This window comes from Galleria mellonella, unplaced genomic scaffold, assembly GCF_026898425.1.
Source record: "Galleria mellonella isolate WM207_F2 unplaced genomic scaffold, CSIRO_AGI_GalMel_v1 utg746, whole genome shotgun sequence".
NCBI lineage: Eukaryota > Metazoa > Arthropoda > Insecta > Lepidoptera > Pyralidae > Galleria > Galleria mellonella.
Genome location: NW_026442148.1, coordinates 393,653 through 415,923, shown reverse-complemented (window position 1 = coordinate 415,923; position 22,271 = coordinate 393,653). Strand labels below are relative to the sequence as shown.

Here is a 22,271-nt window from a genome sequence, read left to right as displayed (position 1 = left end):
ATTATTTTTATTACTTTTATTTGCTATTTGTTCACTTATTTAGTACTTTCGTTCAGAAACACAGAACTAATTGACAATTATTACTTTTATGAGTGACAGTGACAGATGACAGTTAAATGACGAATTTGCATTGAAATTGAGGATGGATTCGTGGCTAATTATTTTCTAATAAATCGGTGTTTTAACATTAATAAATCCATATATTTATGATTTTACCGTGTTATAATTGACTCAATTTAAAGGTGATGTAATTTAAGTAAATTCAGTTTATGTTGTTTATTATAAGCAGTAGATTTTGTACATATATTTTTTACTAACGTAATTGTGATTTGTGTTTATTTCTTTTGTATATACGTGTTTTCATAGGATTTTAAATAATTACCAGTGTTCGTAGAACAAAAATTTAAACACTAATAACGAAATAAAATCCAGCACTTCATTATAATAAAAGATTTTACATTATTAATTGTAATATTAGTTTTATCTCTAGTATTCGACCGGACATTTGTTTTCGGCCAGTTACAATGCAAATTTAGACTAGATTTAATTTCGATTTCGACAGAGAATTGATCAAAACTATTGCCGAAACGGAACATTCTAGTATCTCTTTTTCTGTGCCTCTGCAACCCGCTGGATGTTCTGTAGTTTCCCTTCCTTATATGATGGTAGACATCTTTTACTTTATCGCCCTTTATCTTATTTATTCTCATATATCTATTTTTTTCCTATTGAAATGCTTTATAACTTTTTTTACATTATATTCCCAATTTGAAAGAAAGTAAATAGAAAAATAATTATGAAATAAAGTTCCCAATTAGTTCAATCTAGGTCTTCTGAGTTGTATCCCAGATATTCATTACTTGGCTTCTCATTGATTGTGTCATACTTAAAAAAAATGATACATACTTTCCTTCTTCCAAGATCAGGAAATGTTTTTTTTAAAACAAACAAAGCATTAAATCTACTAATAAAAATATACATTTTCAAAGAGTTGAGTTGATAACAGTAATCTAAAAATTCTATATCAGATTTCCTTTACTACAGTGAACACTTTATATAAGCAACTCACCGCCAACTGCTTTCAATAAAAAAGTTTATTATTTGGAAAAGTTGCTTATAGGGAAAAAAGGAGTATAAAAATACCTTACCTTCTGGAAAATATTTTTACTTATTTCTTTTACTAAACTGAGTAGAATAAATAAAATATAAATAATATTGTTTATAGAGAGGTTGTTTATATAGAGTGTAAACTGTATTTTATTAAGATATGTAGATATATATGTACTCATATGTATGTATGGATATATATGTATATATTTATTATTGAGTATATGTATCTGTTGCATATGTGCATAAATATTATGATGTCAATGATTGCCTACCTGTTTTTTTTATTTTTTTTTTTATTCAGCTAAGAATGGCAGATAAATATCATAATTTACTTATATTATTATATTAATTCCTGTCTCTTATATAAAACGTGCAGTGCAATAATCTAAAAGTTAATATGGTATTATTACCTTGTCACTACAAGATATTTTTACTCTATCACTATAAATGAAATGAAATGAAATTTATTTGTTATAAAAGTAGTACATAATAGATGGTATGGTTATTTATGTTATATAGATCTCACTTTTAGTCTTTACAGACATGCAAATACATATTTGAATTAATCTATTATATTATTATTCTTTATATAATTCATTATGTCTTTTTTTATTCTAGTTATGTCTTCCACATGTCGAAATTGAAATGTTATGTCTAAATATTAATCATGTTGTGTACACATGTTTTTGAATTGTAACCTAGCATTAAAACCATAATCACCTATATATAAACCTAACATGGTTATAATTTGTTATGTGTGCCTTATTAAAAATAAAATAAATTAAATAAATGCTTCAGTACACATAGGTGATTAGACCAGCCTCATAATGAATGTTTGAATGTTAGCTTTGTTCTGTCAAATAGTCAAGGACACCTTTACCCACAGTGGAGGGATGGGCAGCAGCATCTCTTTTATAGCATTACCAAACTGTGGGTGCCAACCCGCCTGCCAAGTGTGGCAACTACTGGCAAAACCGCCCTCATGAAGGAGGCTATGTTCAGCAGTGGACCATTAATGGCTGATAATTATAATAATTATTGGTTTGAAGGGTGGGATATGACAGTGAATTTACTGGGTACAGAGGAATAACACCTGAGTCCTTAGGAATGATAATGCATGGGGGTATCATTGGCGAAACAGTATACTCTGTTATGTCCATGGTACTGCTTATATCTATAGGCGACGGTTACCACTTTTCATCAGATGGGCCGTCAGCTTGTACAGTTACAGATATAGGCATTTGGAATTGCGACTATTTGGTATTCTTACACCCTCACTGTATGGTATGCTTACATTTATTTTTGCAGGACAACAATGGGTGTTGCAATAAGCAGATACTCGGAGCTGTCATCTAATGAACTGCTTGCGAGATTCTGCTCCAAGGAAGTGATATGCGCCAATGATCCCTTCTGGAACCAGCTGTTGGCTTTCAATATCAATCCACCAGCCTCTGCGTAAGTTATTTGTAGTGTCTTTAATACCAATCTGATGGGGGGGGGGGGGGGGATTGTTACCAATTAAAAAAAAGTAGCTATGTGTGTACCAAATTTCACAGGGATTAGTTAAGCCTTTAAGGTGCTTAGCAGTAACAAATAAACTCGCTATCACATTTATTAAAGAATTTTAGAATTCAACATATCAATTTGTGTGATTTTTTCACATGCTCCTGTTTGCAGAGAAGAGCAACTGGTGTTTGACTCAAGCGCGGAGTGTCTCCTACAGAAGTTTTTACAGAACAATCCACAGACTGGCAACCTCGGTTCGTTGGTACAAGTTTTCATAACCAGAGCCACGGAGTTGCTGGCCTCTCCTAATAGTGATAAGTATGCATAACATATACTCTGTTTTTGTGTCTTTCAATACGACTTCATTATGTTGAAACTTCATTAATTTGTATTGAATTTTGATTAAATTATGTCGAAACTTTATTAAGTTGTTTTGAAACTGCATCAACCAATACATTGATATTGAAATTGTCCGGTGTGATCCCGCCCTTCTTTTCCATGGGTGTCATAAGAGGCTACTAAGGAGGGCGAGGGATGGGCAGCAGCATCTCTCTTAAAACTGCGGTTGCCAAGCGTGGTAACTACTGGCAGAACTCCTCAAGAGGAAACTTATGTTCAGTAGTGGACGGACAAGGGCTGATATGGGGATGATGATGATGACTCATAAAACAAGGGACTATAACTAACAATATTTAATACTAGATGGCGTTGTAATATGTCTGGTAGTATTTATTTTATGTACTTTCTTTTTTTTTCTATATGTCTTGTTTAATTTATTTAAATATGTACCGATAGCTAATGTTATTTGTATGCTCTAAGTAATGCAAATAAATCATATATCTATCTATCTATTTATTTATTTAACCTTTTTCAGTGTAATGTTAGCATGGCAAACGTACAACGCCTTATTCGTAATTCGGGCTGTGAGCAAGTATTTAGTTGAAATGGTGCCAGAGTATGAACTGTGCCGCCATCTAGACGTGCAGGCCGAGAGGAGAGTGGCCAACGGACCGGTCGACAGGGACGCCGATTCAGTTGTAAGTGTATTGGATTAAGAAATAATTAAGTTTTTTTTTTTCATGGATGATAACGGAATGGCAAGCCTGCTTACGCTGTTGGTATACTTCTATTTAGCAATACTACTGCCCACTCACTACTTCCTATGCCACTGTTTTAGGTTGACTGGAAAAGATCTCTTTTAGAGATAAGTTCGCCTTCGCTAACATTGTTATTAACTTATTGTTGTTACTGTATGTTTTAGTGTAATAAAAAAATATATATCCAGGCGAAGCATCTAGGAAGAATGATAGGTGAGGATGAAAACAAGTCGGGTAGGCCAATCTGATGAATTCGTCCAGAAATAACAACGATGTTTTCCAGGAGAAACCGCGTAGAGGTCGACCTGACAGGGTATATTGCTAGCACTAGGAAATAAAGTCCCTATTGTTAGTAACAATGCATTCACTGACCTGATCGACCTGGCAAAATTAATTAAAATGATCTTGTTTCAATTCAGCTTGCAAGATCTGACCCAAACAAACTAACAAACAAACATTTCAAATAAGACGATGTAAAAATTAAGAAATAATAGAATTTCATCGTGCCTCCGATCAAACTGTTTATAATTACTTCTCTCCATCCAAAGGTTGCCTGGAAGAGATCGCTTTTAGCGATAAGGTCGCCCATTGTTTTCTCATTGTGATTATTTGTTGTAATTGTTTATATTTATAATAAGTTTACTATTGTAATCTTTTGGAGGAAACAACAAAGAGTATCTCTCTATTTAAAAATTATTAAATTCAATATCTCTTCCAGACTCCAAACCCTCAAGATCAGAACGCTGACCAGCCGTCGCCACATGATCAAAAGGTCACAGAGTCACCTAAGATCCTCGGCGCGGAGAGTCGAGTGGAAGTTTTAATTGATGCGTTAATTGGATTAATCATTGATATACCGGTCACGTGAGTATCGTAGCCATTTATGTATTGTTAACTAGCTCTTTTTTTATACAACTTAGAATGGCAAACAAGCTGACGGCCCACCTGATGAAAGTGGTAACCGTCGCCTATAGACATGAGCAGTACCGTGGACATAACAGAGTATACTGTTTCGCCCATGATACCCCCATTCGTTGCCATTCCTGAGGACTCAGACGTTATTCCTCTGTACCCTGTAAATTCATTGCCATATCCTACCCTTCAAACCGAAACACAACTGCTTCACGGTAGAAACACGAATGGGACTGAGGTTATATAGATTCTATCATCGCATTGCTCGTCTCTCGTGGGATATGGCAGTGAATTTATAGGGTATAGAGGAATAACACCCGAGTCCTCAGGAATGGCAACGCATGGGGGATATCATGGGCGAAACAGTATACTCTGTTATGTCCATGGTACTGCTAATGTCTATAGGCGACGGTTACCACTTTCCATCAGGTGGGCCGTCAGCTTGTTTGCCATTCTAAGTTATATAAAAAAAATGTATTTTAATGCTGTATTTTTTTTAATTTTTCTCATTTCACATTCCAGTGATAACACATACTATTTACACCTGGAGTGTATAAACACGCTGCTGGTACTAATGTCCGTCTACATGTTCGCCGGCGTCCACGGACAGACGCGACTTGTGGAGACGTCACTTATATACAGGTAATGTCACCGTCATACATCATGTATGTTTTTTTTTTATACAACTTACCAATCATCCCTTACTAGTGCCCCGTCAGTGTATACCGTTAACGCAGGCGGGATGGAATGGTATGGTAAATCCGCCTGCGCTAACGGGATACGCTGGCGGAGCACCAGTGAAGGGTGATAGATGAGAATGAAAACAGGCCAGTTAGCCCATCATGAGGAATTCATCAGGAATTAACCGTGATAGTTTTCAAGGAGAACCGCGAGGTCGACCTGGTTGGGTATATTGCTAGCAATGGGATTCTCAGTCTCCATTACTAACAATCCCTTTCCCCTACGCAGACGGGGTTACCATTGCATTACTATCCATTTAAAAATATATATATATATATATATAATTTTTTACAGAACCCTCTTCCAAGGCAGATACGGTATGCACGCGCCTTTGTTAGTGAAGACGCTGCTGGTCAACCTGTCGAGCATGCTGCCAGCGCCGCCGAGCATGTTCGGCACCTCAGCTGCCGGTGGCAGTTTACTTATAAACATTGCTTGTGAGTTACACTTGTTCCATCATCGTCCTATCGGCCGCTAAATATCCACTGCTGGGCATAGACCTCCCCAAAAGAGGTGATTCGCCCGTAGTCCTCAGGAATAGCAATGCATGCAGGGTATCATGTACGAAACAATATACTCTGTTATGTCCATGGTACTGCTCATGTCTATAGGCGACAGTTACCACTCAACTTAGAATGGCAAACAAGCTGACGGCCCACCTGATGGAAAGTGGTAACCGTCGCCTATAGACATGAGCAGTACCATAGACATAACAAAGTATACTATTTCGCCCATGATACCCCCCATACGTTGCCATTCCTGAGGACTCAGGTGTTATTCCTCTGTACCCTGTAAATTGACGCCATATCCCACATTTCAAACCGAAACACAGCCATGCAAACACAACTGTTTCACGGTTGAAACACGAATGGGACAGAGGTACCCAAGCAATCGACTTTTGTACAAAGTCTCCCTCTGGTATACATGTGTAAAAACAGTTTTCAAATATGAGCACAGCTACTGCCGCCGTGTGTGCCCCGGCATAGAATGGGCCACCCCTTCGTTTCCCGTGGGTGTCGTAAGAGGCGACTAAGGGAGGGCGAGGGATGACCTCGACGTCCCTCTTAAAATATCACTAAAAGCCTAACTGCGGTTGCTAACCCGCCTGCCAAGTGTGGCAACTACTGGCAAAACTCCCCATAGAGGAAGGCTTATGTTCAGCAGTGGACAGTCAACGGCTGAAATGATAAAATAAAAGCACCAGCTGCGTAACCTCCACTCGAGTGATGGTATTATTGAAGATATTTCAATGTATTTTACAGCGGGACTCCTCAGCATGCTGCGCTTCACGTCGTCCACGCAGACGATCTACACGCATCCCCCTGTAGACAGGCACGAGCTGCTCGTGCGTCTCAAACGGGAGCACCCTGTAGCGAACCAGTCGTGCCTACTGCTGCTCGCCCTCGCCAACCATTGTATGAACGAAGACAATTTGTACAGGAACGCGTTGCTGTGCTGTGAAGACACTGCTGGTAAGGATTATGTATGGTATAGAATAAAAAATATTTATTGCCAGGAAAACACAATTGCAACAGAAAATACAGTAATGGTAACCCCGTTTGGCAACTGTAGTGCCCCCCTCCCTTCCTTTCTTACATAAGCCCCTTGATCCTCTTATTTACCAATTTCCTTTATCCATTGTCAATGTTCCCTTCCTTTTTTCCTCAATCCTTTCCTCCATACCATAGGTGGCGGAAACCACCAACAAATGCATTCCAAAAGGGGGTTGCACAGCGTTGGTTTTCAGCCAGCTATAACTAACAAAAATTTCCACAACCAGAGATGAAGCACGTGTCGCAAAACGTGCGTGAACGTAATGGCAGTCGACTACTAGCAAAACCCCTCTTTAAAGGGGAAGACTTATGTTCAACAGTGGACAGTTAACAGCTGATATGATGACGATGATTTTTTTTTTTAATTATAATGACTTATGCATTCGCCAGAGGGAGACTTTGTACAAAAATCGTTTGCTTGGGTACATCTGTCCTATTCGTGTTTCAACCGTAAAGCAGTTGTATTTGCATGGCTGTGTTTCGGTTTGAACTGTGGGATATGGCGTGAATTTACTGGGTACAGAGGAATAACACCTGAGTCCTCAGGAATGGCAACGCATGGGGGGTACCATGGGCGAAACAGTATACTCTGTTATGTCCACGGTACTGCTCATGTCTATAGGCGACGGTTACCACTTTCCATCCAGGTGGGCCGTCAGCTTGTTTTCCATTCTAAGTTGCATAAAAGAAAAAAATATCACTCATTACAAAAAAAAAAATTTAACCAGGTGGTTTAGTAGCTTTTGAATTTTTTTCTTTGTTTCAGAAACAGTTGCGACGACGCCACAGAAAGACTCGAACACGAGCGTGACTCAAGTCACCCCGCCGCGGGTCGACATGACAGCTGTATGTTTTATGTATTCATTTAGAGGCATAACACTGTAGTCCTCAGGGATGGCAACCCCAGATTTTTTTTTATTAGATGACAATGGAATGGTAACCCCGTTATGCGCTAACGGTATACACTGGCGGGGCACCAGTGAGGGATAATAGATGAGGATGGAAAGGCAGGTCAGTTAGCATGATCTGTCTTCATGCATTAAAAAAACTGACTTCCAAAAAAAAAGTTATCAATTAAGTTTTTTTTTTTTTGTGTTTCTTAACTTAGACCTTTGTCTACATCTACACTAATATTATAAAGAGGAAAGATTTGTATTTTTGTGTGTATGTATGTTTGTAATGAATAAACTCAAAAACTACTTCGCCGATTTCAGAAATTCTTTCACCATTAGGAAGCTACATTCACCTTGAGTAACATAGGCTATATTTATTGCTAGATTAGGGATCCTTACTAAAACTTTAGTAACGTAACTCAAGGTGTAAAAAAATGCTATAAAATATCTTTGGTCGCGTGCGCTGCGGAAATTATTGGCGATAGAACAAAAGTATGTTCTACAATATTGAAGAAAATATCGATAACTATAAAAAACTTGGCGATACTATATATCCAACTATTATCATTATGTTACAATAACTACTTTTTAAAATGTTGTAAAAATGTCCACCCGTGTGAAGCCGGGACGGACCGCTAGTTATTTATAAATCGATGCGAATTTTTTTTTAAATTAACACATACAGATTGGTCCCATAGAATTTATATCAGAATCGCTCAGTAGTTTAGTTTTTAGATCTACATAACTGGTTTTATTTATTTACTAGCGGTCCGTCCCGGCTTCGCACGGGTGTACATTTTTACAACATTTCCTAAAAAGTGGTTATTGTGACATAACGATAATAGTTGGACATATAGTATCGCCAAGTTTTTTGTAGTTATCGATATTTTCTTCAATATTGTAGAACATACTTTTGTTCTATCACCAATAGTTTCCGCAGCGCACGCGACCAAAGATATTTTATAGCATTTTTTTACACCTTGAGTTACGTTACTAAAGTTTTAGTAAGGATCCCTAATCTTTTCTAGCAATAAGTATAGCCTATGTTACTCAGGCTGAATGTAGCTTTCTAATGGTGAAAGAATTTTTGAAATCGACAAAGTAGTTTTTGAGTTTATTCATTACAAACATACATACACACAAAAATGCAAATCTTTCCTCTTTATTATATTAGTGTAGAAGTGTAGATTTAATTGGGATTTGCCCCAATTGTAGTCAGTTTTTTTTTTATAGGACACAATCTTTAATTGTTTTTATGCGACAATATGTATTAATACATAATACACGTTGTTCAGCTCCACAAGGCGCTGTGCGCGACCGCCGGCTGCGAGCACTCCACCCTGCTGCTGTACCTGATGCTGCACTCGTGTAACGCCTACAAGAGGCACATAGCCAGCGACCCACACATTGAGAATTTGGTGAGTCCCCATATAATAATAGTGACCGGCCCCGGCTATGCATGGCTTTTTCTAAAATTTCTCTGTGTCCTTCCAGGGTCCATGTTGATTCTTTACCTTGAATAGCTTAAGACCTATAATATCAATACATAGTATAAAACAAAGTCGCTGTCGCTGTCTGTCCGTCTCTATGTATGCTTAAATCTTTAAAACTACTCAACGGATTTTGAAGCGTTTTTTTTTTATAGATAGAGTGATTCAAGAGGAAGGTTTATATGTATAATACATGCATAATATTGTAGAGAAACACTGGTAATTTTAGAGGTTTCTAATGTGATGTGATGTAATGTATACCCGTGCGAAGCCGGGCCGGGTCGCTAGTTACAACATAAAATAGCAATAAATGATTGAATTAAATAAAACATAGCCCATGTTGCTTGCTTATAATATAGCTTTCTACAAGTGAAAGAATTTTGAAAATGATTTATTTTTTAGTTTATCCATTTTAAACTAAAATACAACAAATTTATTATTTTCTCTTTATAATAATGTTGTTGCAATCAGCCGTTAACTGTCCACTGCTGGAAATAAGCCTTCTTCATAAGGGGAGTTTTGCTAATAGGTGCTAGTACTTGGCAGGCGGATTGGCAACCGCAGTTAGGCTTTAGAGATGTTTTAAGAAGGATACTGCTGCCCATCCCTCCACCATAAGTTTCCTTAGTCGCCTCTTACGACATCCACGGGAAAGGAAAAGGTGGCCTATTTTTATAATCCAGTTTTGTCACAATAGAAATCGGTATTTTTTGTGGGGCAAAATCTTCAATTATTTGGTTTATTTGTGTTCGGGGTTTTTTTTTTTTATTTTCAATAAATTTCCAATTTTCCTTTTCCTTTTTTTATATACAACTTAGAATGGCAAACAAGCTGACGGCCCACCTGATGGAAAGTGGTAACCGTCGCCTATAGACATGAGCAGTACCGTGGACATAACAGAGTATACTCTTTCGCCCATGATACCCCCCATGCGTTGCCATTCCTGAGGACTCAGGCGTTATTCCTCTGTACCCTGTAAATTCACGCCATATCCCACCCTTCAAACCGAAACACAGCCATGCAAACACAACTGCTTCACGGTTGAACCACGAATTGGACAGAGGTACTCAAGCAAACGACTTTTGTACCAAGTCTCCCTCTGGTGAAATTCTAAATTTCTATTGTATGATGTATGGTTGTATGGTTTCTATTGTATGACTACATCAAAATGGTATTTATTACAGATAGTGCCAATACTGCAAGTGTTGTACAACGCGCCGGACAGCAACTCCCACCACATATACATGTCACTGATAGTTCTCCTCATCCTCACCGAAGATGATGCCCTCATCAAGAATGTCCATCAAATTGTAAGTATTTACCCCCCACTGGATTACAGAAATGTATGGGGCTGTGGGTGTGTTATTTTTATTTATTTATTTAACTCTTTATTGCAATAGAAATAAAAATATACAATGACAAGTGAATAATTCAAGTGAAATACAGTAACATAAATACAAATTGAAATATACACATAAAGGTACAAAAGGCGGTGTTATCGCTAGGGCAATCTCTTACGGACAACCTTTGGTTAAAGGAGAACAGATAGAAATGGGCAGGTGGCGCAAGAGTGAAGAGTGTTATGTGAACTGTGCATTTTTTTTAATGGGTAATAATGGTATGGTAACCCCGTCTGCGCTATTGGTATACACTGGCGGGGCACCAGTGAGGGATGACAGATGAAGATGAAAGGTAGGTTAGTTAGCCCATCCTGACGAATTAAACTCTCTAGAATTCTCTCCTACTTGCTGTGCCCAACAGGGTCCATAATTGAAATGTTATCTACTAATTATATTATGCAATAAGAAATAAATAAATAAACTAGAATTAGTCACGATGGTTTCCAGGGAGAACCACGTGGAGGTCGACCTGACAGGGTATATTGCTAGTAATAGGACTATTTGACCCTTTGATTACTAACAATCCCTTTCCACCCTGAACTGTGCATTAGTGCATGGGTATTTGAGTATTAGCCGTGTAGGTCCCGGCATAGAATGGGCCACCCCTTCCTTTCCCGTGGCTGTCGTAAGGGGCGAATAAGGCAGTTTATGGTAGAAGGATGGGCAGCAGCGTCCGTTTTAAAACATCTGTAAAAGCCTAACTGCGGTTGTCGACCCGCCTGCCAAGCGGGCAAATTTTTTCAAACCCTTAATATGTGTATTATGTACTGCTCATGTCTATACGGTTACCACTTTCCACCAGGCGGGCCGTAAGCTTGTTTGTCATTCTAAGCTGTATAAAAAAAAACAGGACTTAAAGGGTAGAAAATGATAAAATGAGTTACATCGCACCAAATCCAATATGGACACCGTTTCAAGATGGCGGAATACATTATAAAAGCTTGTCAACCGACTTCTAAAAAGGAGGAGAAAGGACAACCAAATTGAGAGGTTGTATATTATTCGATGTTCCATTACGAAGAACAGAGTTGGCTAAGCAAGCTCCCCTATCTCTTGCATTGAAACTACTCAATGATATTTTGAGCCAGTATCCGCAATTGGATGTATTTCCCTCCAACTTGCTGGAGTCTCGTCGGGTGACCACAGAGTATTTGTGTTCACACGTTTTTTGTTTCAGTTAAATATTTTTATATTATTTTTATTAATTTTTTGTAAATAATGTTTGTTACCTCATAACACCGTCATTTATAAACCGATTTGGATAATTCTTTTTTTATTTGAAAGGATGTATTGATAATATATATGATATAAGATTGGTCCTATAGAAATTTAATTAAATTCTGTTTAATAATTGAGTTTTTCAATTAAAATAACTGGTCTTGCCACAATTGAAGTTTTAAAAGTCTATTTAAGCAAATATGTTCTAAATTTTTCAATACACTATACAATGTCTGAGCCTAAAATGATTTCACATCGCGTCTTCCGCAGATGCTGAAGAACCTCACGTGGTACACGGAGCGGTCCATATCGGAGATCTCGCTGGGCGGTCTGATGGTGCTTGTAATAGTTCGCGCGCTGCAGTACAACATGGCGCGCGTGAGAGACAAGTACCTGCACACGAATTGTCTCGCCGCCATCGCGAACATGAGCTGTGAGTTTGTTTCAACAGACTTCAAAAACAAGAGGTTCACAGTTTGCTCGCTTTTTCTCTATGTTCGTTTGCTGACAACTCCATCATTTATTAATCGAAGTGAAGAGGGAGAATTTGTTTATTAACCGACTTCAAGGAAAGTGGGTTCGCGATTTGCTTGCTTTTTTATGTTATATATATATATATATATATATTCTTTATTGCACTTAAACAATACATACGACGATTAGTTTAACAACTTGTTATTATATACCCCATTGGCCCCATAGAAATTTTTACAAAGTCAGTGCAGGGGTTTTGTTTTTTAAGTAAAAGTAACGGGTTTTGCTAAAGTTAAGGTTATTGTTTTTTTTTTTTGGAACAATATCTATAATTATAAGTATTTCTTTCTATATTTTTTTCTTTTGTTTATTTATTTATTATTAATTTACAATGCAGTTTAGTTATTTAGTCATTAGTATGCTAGAACGCTGGCTTATTTACATTTTTTACATTTGACGTACCGGCTTAGAGCATAATAGATTTTGATCGCGTCTAAAATAGAGTTTTATATCATTGATATAAGATTTATTTTTAAACTCTCTACCTACCGACTTGCGAAACAATATCACTGTCAAAAACATAAAATTTAAACTGAGAGCTTATTTACTGTCCAACCTTGGTAAAACAGCAGAATATTCATATAAATAGTGATATTTGAGAACCGAGTGTAAAGTATCACACACAAGCCCGAGAGGTTTAAGTGGTACTAAAAATCCAATTTTTTTTAATGTATTTATGTATGATAATTAAATAAAAAAAAAAAAAAAAAACGGCTCTATCAATGGGTAAAGGTGTCCCAGACAGACTGACTTTCAGACATTCCCTACGAGGCTGGCATAGTCACTCAGGTGTACTAAAGCTTCAAAAAAATTTGATTAAAAAAAAAAAGATTTATTTTTACAGGTGAATTCCGAAATCTTCATCCGTATGTCGCGCAGCGGTTAATATCACTGTTTGAAACGCTGACGAAGCGGAGAGCGAGACTTTGTGCAGAAGTAGAAGGTAAGTCGGCTGTCGATCAATGAAATGGCCAAATGAATAGGTTTTTTTTTTGTTATAACAAAGGGGGCAAACGAGTGGCTTACCTGATGGTAAGTGACTATCGTCGCCCATGATCACCCGCAACACCAAAGACATTGTAGGTATGCTACCGGTACGGTATGGAGGCATAACACCACGAACTTGAACGTATGAGAGCTACCATGAGGGTTAAGGAGGGGAGGGGATTGTTAGTAATGCGGAACACTAGTCCCATTGCTAGCAATATACCCTGGCAGATCAAGCTCCATGTGGTCACTCCTGGAAACCTGGATAGTGCTGAATTCCAGGTATATTTATCAGGTTGGACTAACTGACCTGCCTTTATGTCCTCGCCTATTATCCCTCACTGGTGCCCTGCCATCATTTTATTTTTCTACAACTTAGAATGGCAAACAAGCTGACCGCCCACCTGATGGAAAGTGGTAACCGTCGCCTATACACATGAGCAGTACAATGGACATAACAGAGTATACTGTTTCGCCCATGATACCACCCATACGTTGCCATTCCTGAGGACTCAGGTGTTATTCCTCTGTACCCAGTGAATTCACGCCACGCCATTATATACCGATAATGCAGGCGGACCTTTGTCATCCATTAAACAGCCATGGGGTCACAGTGCATTCTAAGATACCCATTGTGCTGTTCACGTCTATATGCGACGCTTACCACTTTCCATCATGTAGGCAGGCCGGTTCAGAAACTATTCCATGTTATACCATTATTTTTGCCTGACTTAATGGGAGACAGGCCTATGAATATACCTTGTCACGTTACCTGGAAACCATCGTGCTGAATTCCAGGTGTATTCATCACGGTGGGCTAATTGACCTGCTTTTTCATTCTCACATATCATCCCTCATTGATGCCTCGATAACGCGGGCGAGGTTGCTATTGCATTATTACCCATTAAAAAAACCTACAGATAATTGAATCGTTTTTTTTTTCTAACTGCAGGCGGTGACATTAACACTCTAGACTTACCACATCACGCAGAAGAGAAGACAGAAGAAATTGTATGTACATAAATATAACTTTTTTTGCTAAATTTAAAAATTCCTATCACTGATAGGAATTAGCAGCGAACTGCTACCTTTCACCAGAGGGAGACTTTGTACAAAAGTCGATTGCTTGGGTACCTCTGTCCTATTCGTGTTTCTACGTATGTAGTATGTATGTATTAAATTATAATAATAAAAGTAAAAAATAATAAAAGTAATAATATTAATAATATGACATGTACAATTTTAATGCTTTATAACCTATAATATCGACTATTTTTAAATGTTGACATAATTAACTAATTCAATGTAACAATTAATATGTATTTAGAATAATTATTTTCACATACATAATTGATAAACTTTTACTTAACATGTGCTAAGACAAAATTTGCATGCCTTTAGATAAGGCGAAATGTGTAGCTGTAGTTACCATTTAAGACCTTTGTACCACATTTCGAGCAAATAAATTATTATTATTCTTATTCTTATTATTAAATAACATTAACCCAGATGGACCATATAAGCGTGTTGGACGAGGTGCTCCGGATGCTGCTGGAGATCATCAACTCGTGCCTCAGCCACCAGTTGGTCAACAACCTGAACATGGTGTACGCGCTCCTGCACAAGAGGCAACTGTTCCAAATGCACCACAGCCACCACATCACGCAAAACATAGAGATGGTGAGAGAAACGGGGACATTTCATTGCTTGAATGACAAAGTTTTTAAATATGGTATCAGTAGATCATGCACGGGCTTTTTAATCCTTCTTTGCATGTTTTTTTTATGATATAATTCATGTTCACAATTAAAGGAAAAATGGTTAAAAAAAAATAAATTTGACAGCTATGTTTTTTTTTTCTGCAATGGACATTAAAAAGGTATCCAGACACGATCAACTTAAAGTGAACTTATTGTTTTATTTAATTTTTGGGTATTCAATGTTATGATGGAAATTTCCACCATTATGCAAAGAAGGATTAATGATATATAACTTACTTAATCATAGTGTGGTCCCGGCGTAGATTGGGACATCTCTTTCTTTTCCCGTAAGTTTTTTTTTTATACAACTTAGAATGGCAGACAAGCTGACGGCCCACCTGATGGAAAGTAGTAACCGTCGCCTATAGACATGAGCAGTACCATTGACACAACAGAGTATACTGTTTCGCCCATGATACCCCCATGCGTTGCCATTCCTGAGGACTCAGGTGTTATTCCTCTGTACCCAGTAAATTCACGCCATATCCCACCCTTCAAACCGAAACACAGCCATGCAAACACAGCTGCTTCACAGTTGAAACACGAATGGGACAGAGGTGCCCAAGCAATCGACTTTTGTACAAAGTCTCCCTCTGATAAAAGTGTTGTAAGAGGCGATTCAGGGGATGTAATGGTTGAGGGAGGGACAGCAGTGTTCATCTTAAAACATCACCAAAGCTTTTTACTTCGGCTAACAACCCACCTACTATGCCCAAGATAGTTAAAGCCGGTATGGTGTGGTATCACTATGTCAGTCTTTAGCTGTCCACAGTTAAATATAAGCCTCCCCCTGGACGGTTTTGCCAGTAGTTGCCACGCTTAGCATAGGCGGATTGGCAATCACAGTTAGGCTTTCGAGATGTTTTAACAGTGACGTTGCTGCCCATCCCTCGCCTTTAGTCGCCTCTTACGACATCTACGGGAAAGGAAGGGATGGCCCATTCTATGCCGGGACCACACAGAAATGAAATGAATGGTATGGTATGTTTTTGACGATATAAAACTTTTTTTTCCATGAATAAAAATTTTTGAGATTCTTTTAATGAAACTATTTTTTAGGAATGGATTTCATTAATTGACATATTGGTTTTTTTTTTTAATTATATATATAGGTAATAGGATATTTTTCGACGCGCCTACAACGGGTGCAAGAGGGCGCTGGCGGCGACCTGGGCGTCACGGAGGTGCTCGCCTGTATCAAGAAGGGCGCCGAGCAGTGGTCCAGCGATAGGCTTAAGGTATGCTCGTAGAAGTTATAATATAAAAAGGAAATATTTGTTTTTTTGTATTTGTTTGTATGTTTTTGTTTGTAATGGGATAAACTCCAAAAAGTACTCAATACATTTTTCACAATTTCCCCCAACCCCTTATACTTTACCACTTACCACCTGGTGTGCTATTAGCTTGTTTACCAATCTATAGGTTCATAAAAGAAAATATTTACATTCCGGTTCACTATAAATAAATAATAATGAATAATACCAGAAGGAGACTTTGTACAAAAGTCGTTTGCTTGGACTCCTCTGTCTTATTCGAGTTTCTACCGTGGAGCAGTTGTGTTTGCATGGCTGTGTTTCGGTTTGAAGGGTGGGATATGGCGTGAATTTACAGGGTACAGAGGAATAACACCTGAATCCTTAGTAATGGCGACGCATTGGGAGTGTCTTGGGCAAAACAGTATACTCTGTTATGCTGTTATGTACTGCTCATGTTTATAGGCGACGGTTACCACTTTCCATCATGTGGGCCGTCAGCTTGTTTGCTATTGGAAGAATAATAATAACAGCATTGCACTCGTCCACCTGCTATAACAACCGTTTTTACCATTAAAGAGGCTTTTTAGCTGTGATTTAGAAAAAATATTTACCCACAGAAATTCCCCGACCTAAAATTCCGATACGTGGAGGAGGAGCGACCTGAGGAATTCTTCACGCCGTACGTGTGGGGACTGATCAGCAATTGCGGCGGCGTGTACTGGGCAAGCGAGTGCGGCGCGCGAGCAGTCGGCGATCTGCTCGCTTGCTGATCGCTCGTGTCCGCCATTTTGTGTTGTTTTTAATCGACTTCGAAACGTCAACTTGACATGTGTCAAAGTGACAGAGGATGCGAAGATTTTTCAGAAATGTATATAGTTTGGGCTCTGTTAATGTGCATTGTATAGAAAAAAAGCTAATCCCAATTGCGTTCGGATTTTAAATATCTTTTCTTAAAATGTTGCTTTGTTTTCTGGCACAAATTAATTTTTAATTCATCAGTAAAGCCCTTAGTTCGTTTACCATTAAGTTACATAAAAAAAAAATATGCAACATAAATTCAGACATGTTTTTTTTTCAACTTCGATATATGAAATTGAAAAATAGGCAAAAATAATGTTTTATAAATGTACAGAACCTGGGCCCGATTAATATACACTATGTACGATAATTGTAAATCGTAATGTATAAAAATAAAAAAAAATATATGCTCACGACAGTACAATAGGGGAGTCAGTGACATCTGTCGACGGTTCCCGTTGTGGTGAACGTAACACTCGTCACGCCCATATTGCGCCGAGCATGTTGGAATGCAACGCGGCACAGAGGCGAACCTGCCGCCGTCACTCGGACTAAATTAATTGCTATTTTTATCAGAATTGAATAATAAACACTGATATTTATAAAAAACATAAAATTTATTAATTATTTTATAATTTTAACATGAATGTCACAAGCTGGGCTGATATATTGAAAAATATAATTCATAAATACTGTCAATTAAATGAATTTGAAAAAAAGAACTCCTTTTGCTTTCCAAATAGAAGTCGTTTACTGGCCATTTTCAACACACTCCAAATTGGAATTTACAGAAGGTTGTCTTTTTTTTTTTAATGTTTGTTACCTCATAACTCCGTCAGTTGTAAACCGATTTGAAATACTCTGTTTTATTTGAAAGGATCTTACTTACAGATCATTTCAATAAAAGGTAGTTTAGTTTTTATATCAGAATAACTGATTTTGTTACAACTTTGAAGTCGGTTTTTTGTGGAACTCACTCTTTTTAATTATAAGCTCTGTGATGCGTAGATACAATAATTTATTTTGAGTCTTATAGTCTATTTCGATAGAACATAATAAAAAAATATATATATATAAACAAAAAAAAAACATAAATCAATTATAAGACTGTCCGCTGATATCCAACAAATAATGATCTAACAAAGAAAAAAATCGATTCAAGTAGAATCTGGATTATTCAAATCGAATAATACCAGGAATTTTTTTTTTACAACACAGGGGGCAAACGAGCATGCGGCTCACCTGATGGTAAGTGACTACCGCCGCCCATGGTCACCCACAACACCTACGGCATTGCAGGTGTGCTGCCGGAAAAAAAAAGGAATATGCTCTTTTCTTGAAAGTTATGTTGTCGTATCGGTTCGGAAATACTGCTGCTAGAAGTTGATTCCAAAGAATGGTTGTGCGTGGGAGAAAGTGCCTTGAAAAACGCACGGTGGAGGACCGACACTCGTCTAGTTGGTTGGGATGAAATTCCGTATAATCGAAAATCCGGATAATCGACTTCAAACTCAATTAGAACAATACATAATTTTTTTTATGTAAAGGGTTTTATATGCGTCATTTAGACAAAACGATATAAAGAAAATTACGAGCGATAACGACAATGGATTACATAATACCCATTTACCCAATTAATACATAATACATATTTCTAAATTCGGTAATTAGAGCAGTGAAGATAAGTCCGGATAATCGAATATTCGGATTCTACTGTAATCGATCGAATGTATCGATTCTAATATCATTTAACGAGTGTTCATGGAATAATTTCAATAAAGTTGGTCGGTTTTCATTGAATTCTATTGAAATAGATTATATACTTTTAACATTTATACAGTACAATAATATAATTTGTATAAGATTATTTATTTATTTATTTATTCTCTTAGAAATATAATATTAATTAGAAACAATATTTCGAATGTTTTTATATACGTATTTGTATATAAAAAAATTTTTTTGGAGTTCGCACGTCCTTGCGACTGTGTGAGTTACCGAGTAGTTACTAAAAACACATCCCAGAACATTCCAGACCATAGACAATTTTGAAAAGTCTCTCGTGTTGACCCGAGCGAGAATCAAACCCAATGTCTTATCATTCTTCATAAATGAATGTCGTCAAAGATGATAACTTTTTTAAATATATTAATATTATGAAGAGGAAAGATTTGAATGTTTTTTTTTTATACAACTTAGAATGGCAAACAAGCTGACGGTTCACCTGATGGAAAGTGGTAACCGTCGCCTATAGACATGAGCAGTACCATGGACATAACAAAGTATACTGTTTCGCCCATGATACCCCCCATGCGTTGCCATTCCTGAGGACTCAGGTGTTATTCCTCTGTATCCAGTAAATTCACGCCATATCCCACCCTTCAAACCGAAACACAGCCATGCAAACACAACTGCTTCACGGTTGAAACACGTTTATAAATGGATAAACTTAAAAACTACTCCATGTGGATTTATAAAAATTCTTTCACTTGTAAAAAAACTACATTGGTATCAATTATGAACTGCCTTTGTCTAAATTTCTAAAATCAAACTTTTAATTCGATATCACAGGGAAATCTCTACGGTTTTTTTTTTCTTTCATATCACTGAGGTGGCAAACAAGTATAGGGCCCACCTGATAGTAAGCGGTTTTTGTAGTCTATGAATGCCTGCAATACCAGAGACATTATCCACGAATTGCTGACCCTAAAGAAACATTTTTTTACCAGTGTTTTTTTATGAAGAACCACGTACTGTAGTCTTGGTGAAACCTCGACAAAGAAAAACCAAAGGTTGTCTGTAAGAGATTGCCCTAACGATAGGACCGCTTTTTGCACCTTCATGTATATATTTAAATCCGTACTTTATGCTACTATATTTCATAATTATTCATTTGCCATTTTTTTTTATTGGATGAGTGGTAACCCCGCCTGCGCTAACGGGATACGCTGGCGGAGCACCAGTGAAGGGTGATAGATGAGAATGAAAACAGGCCAGTTAGCCCAGCATGATAAATTCATCAGGAATTAACCATGATAGTTTCCAGGGGCAACCGCGAGGAGGTCGACCTGGTTGGATATATTGCTAGCAATGGGATTCTTAGTCTCCATTACTAACAATCCCTTTCCCCCATTCAATTGCCATTGTAATATTTTTGTTTCTGGTGCAATAAAGAGATAAATAAATAAATAAAAAATCACCTATAACGCTATTTCTATCATTGATAGACAAGCAGATGAAGGTTGTATAAAGATATTTTTTATACCACTGAGGTGGCAAACAAGCATAGAGTCCACCACCAACAAGTGATTACCATAAGTCTATGAACGCCTGCAATACCAAGGGTATTACGCGCGTGTTACCGATCCTAAAGAAACCTCTACTCATTCTTTTTAGAACCCCATGCTGTAGTCTCTTGGAAAAACTTTGATAGGCAGCTTATTCCATAACCTCAGCGTTCGTGGGAGGAAACATCTCTGAAATCGCGTTGTACACGACTGTCTAGGCTCTAAGGTACGCGGGTGAACTCTCTCTGTCAGGGGGAAGGGACTGTTAGCAATGGGGTCTAATGAACCCATTGCTAGCAATATACTATCAGGTCGACCTCCACGTGGTTCCCCCTGGAAACCATCGTGAATAATTCTTGTTGAATTCGTCACAATGGACTAACTGACCTGCTTGATCCTCACCTATCATCCTTCACTGGTGCCCCGCCGGTGTATACCGAAAGCGCGGGCGGGGTTACCATTCCATTATCACCCATTAAAAAAACTCCCTGTCAATGACGAGCTGTACGTTGGTAGAAAGTGTTGGTGGACATCATATTGAACAATTTCTCTGACCACAGTGCTTATGTATTAATGATAAGACCCAATATGAATTAATTTTGTAATAGCTTTGCATTGGTCCATAAAATAGTAATTTCCCAAAATTTACAAATTAAAATATTTGATTAAGAAGAGAAATTTAGAATGAAGGCACCTCAGAATCGACCCTATTATATCAGTGAGTAAAGTGATACAATATTTTTAAAAATTCTGTCTACCCGAGCGAAGCCGGGCCGGGTACCTAGTTGCACTATAACATTGAAGGATTGCATTTCAGAACAATGTTCAAACCATTTTTTTTTTTATACAACTTAGAATGGCAAACAAGCTGACAGCCCACCTGATGGAAAGTGGTAACCGTCGCCTATAGACATGAGCAGTACCATGGACATAACAGAGTATATTGTTTCGCCCATGATACCCCCCATGCGTTGCCATTCTTGAGATTCCTCTATACCCTGTAAATTCACGCTATACCCCATACTGCTTCACGGTTGAAACACGAATGGGACAGAGGTACCCAAGCAATCGAATTTTGTACAAAGTCTCCCTTTGGACTCATAGACTGTTTAATGTACTACGTCATAATCTGTGGTTCAAAGTAACTCTAGTACATTTGAGGAAAATAGCATATTTGGTTAGTTTAAAATCTACCAAAAAATCAGTGCTAACAAACGTTAGCACTATAAATAATATGTAAAAAAAAGTAAATAATTTGTCAATCAATACTCATACTGTTATAATAGGCGTATTGAGGCGTAGGCGTATTTGAGGAGGGGGGGAGGGGGCACCTTAAGGCATAAACAATACAGACATGTCCGAGATCACTTGGCCGCAATGACCACAACAGAATATCAGCGTTTTGATCTTTTGAGGGCAAAGAAATAAATCGAGTTGTGACCATTTTGCGTTACTTTGACGCACTCACGAGAAATTGTGTAACCTCTTTTATGTACTTTATTTTTTTTTTTGTATTATGTTTTTTATGTATGTACCAATATCTAATGTTATTTGTGTGATGTAAGTAATGCAAATAAATTATATATCTATCTATGTGCTCTTTTTAAGGGGTCAGACCCCCTCGAATAATAGTCTTAAATACGCCAATGATAATAACGTCTAAGAGTTGACAATAAAAAAGATTACTGAATCAAATGTCTTTGTTTTTTTTTTTACAAATGTGATGTGA

The 22,271-nt window shown here is 37.5% G+C and overlaps 1 protein-coding gene across 1 annotated transcript; it reads left to right on the top strand.

Moving 5' to 3' along the window:
* The first annotated feature begins 104 nt into the window (after positions 1–104).
* Positions 105–22,237, top strand: LOC113515256 (dymeclin). Its single transcript, XM_052901149.1, has 17 exons — positions 105–242; positions 2,419–2,565; positions 2,788–2,934; positions 3,491–3,653; positions 4,432–4,577; positions 5,148–5,267; positions 5,661–5,803; positions 6,629–6,838; positions 7,686–7,765; positions 9,108–9,230; positions 10,487–10,612; positions 12,191–12,353; positions 13,299–13,397; positions 14,394–14,452; positions 14,951–15,121; positions 16,314–16,439; positions 17,075–22,237. Exons 2-17 carry the CDS (start codon positions 2,426–2,428, stop codon positions 17,225–17,227), a joined length of 2,169 nt encoding a protein of 722 aa, XP_052757109.1. The 5' UTR covers positions 105–242; positions 2,419–2,425; the 3' UTR covers positions 17,228–22,237.
* The last annotated feature ends 34 nt before the right edge of the window (positions 22,238–22,271 follow it).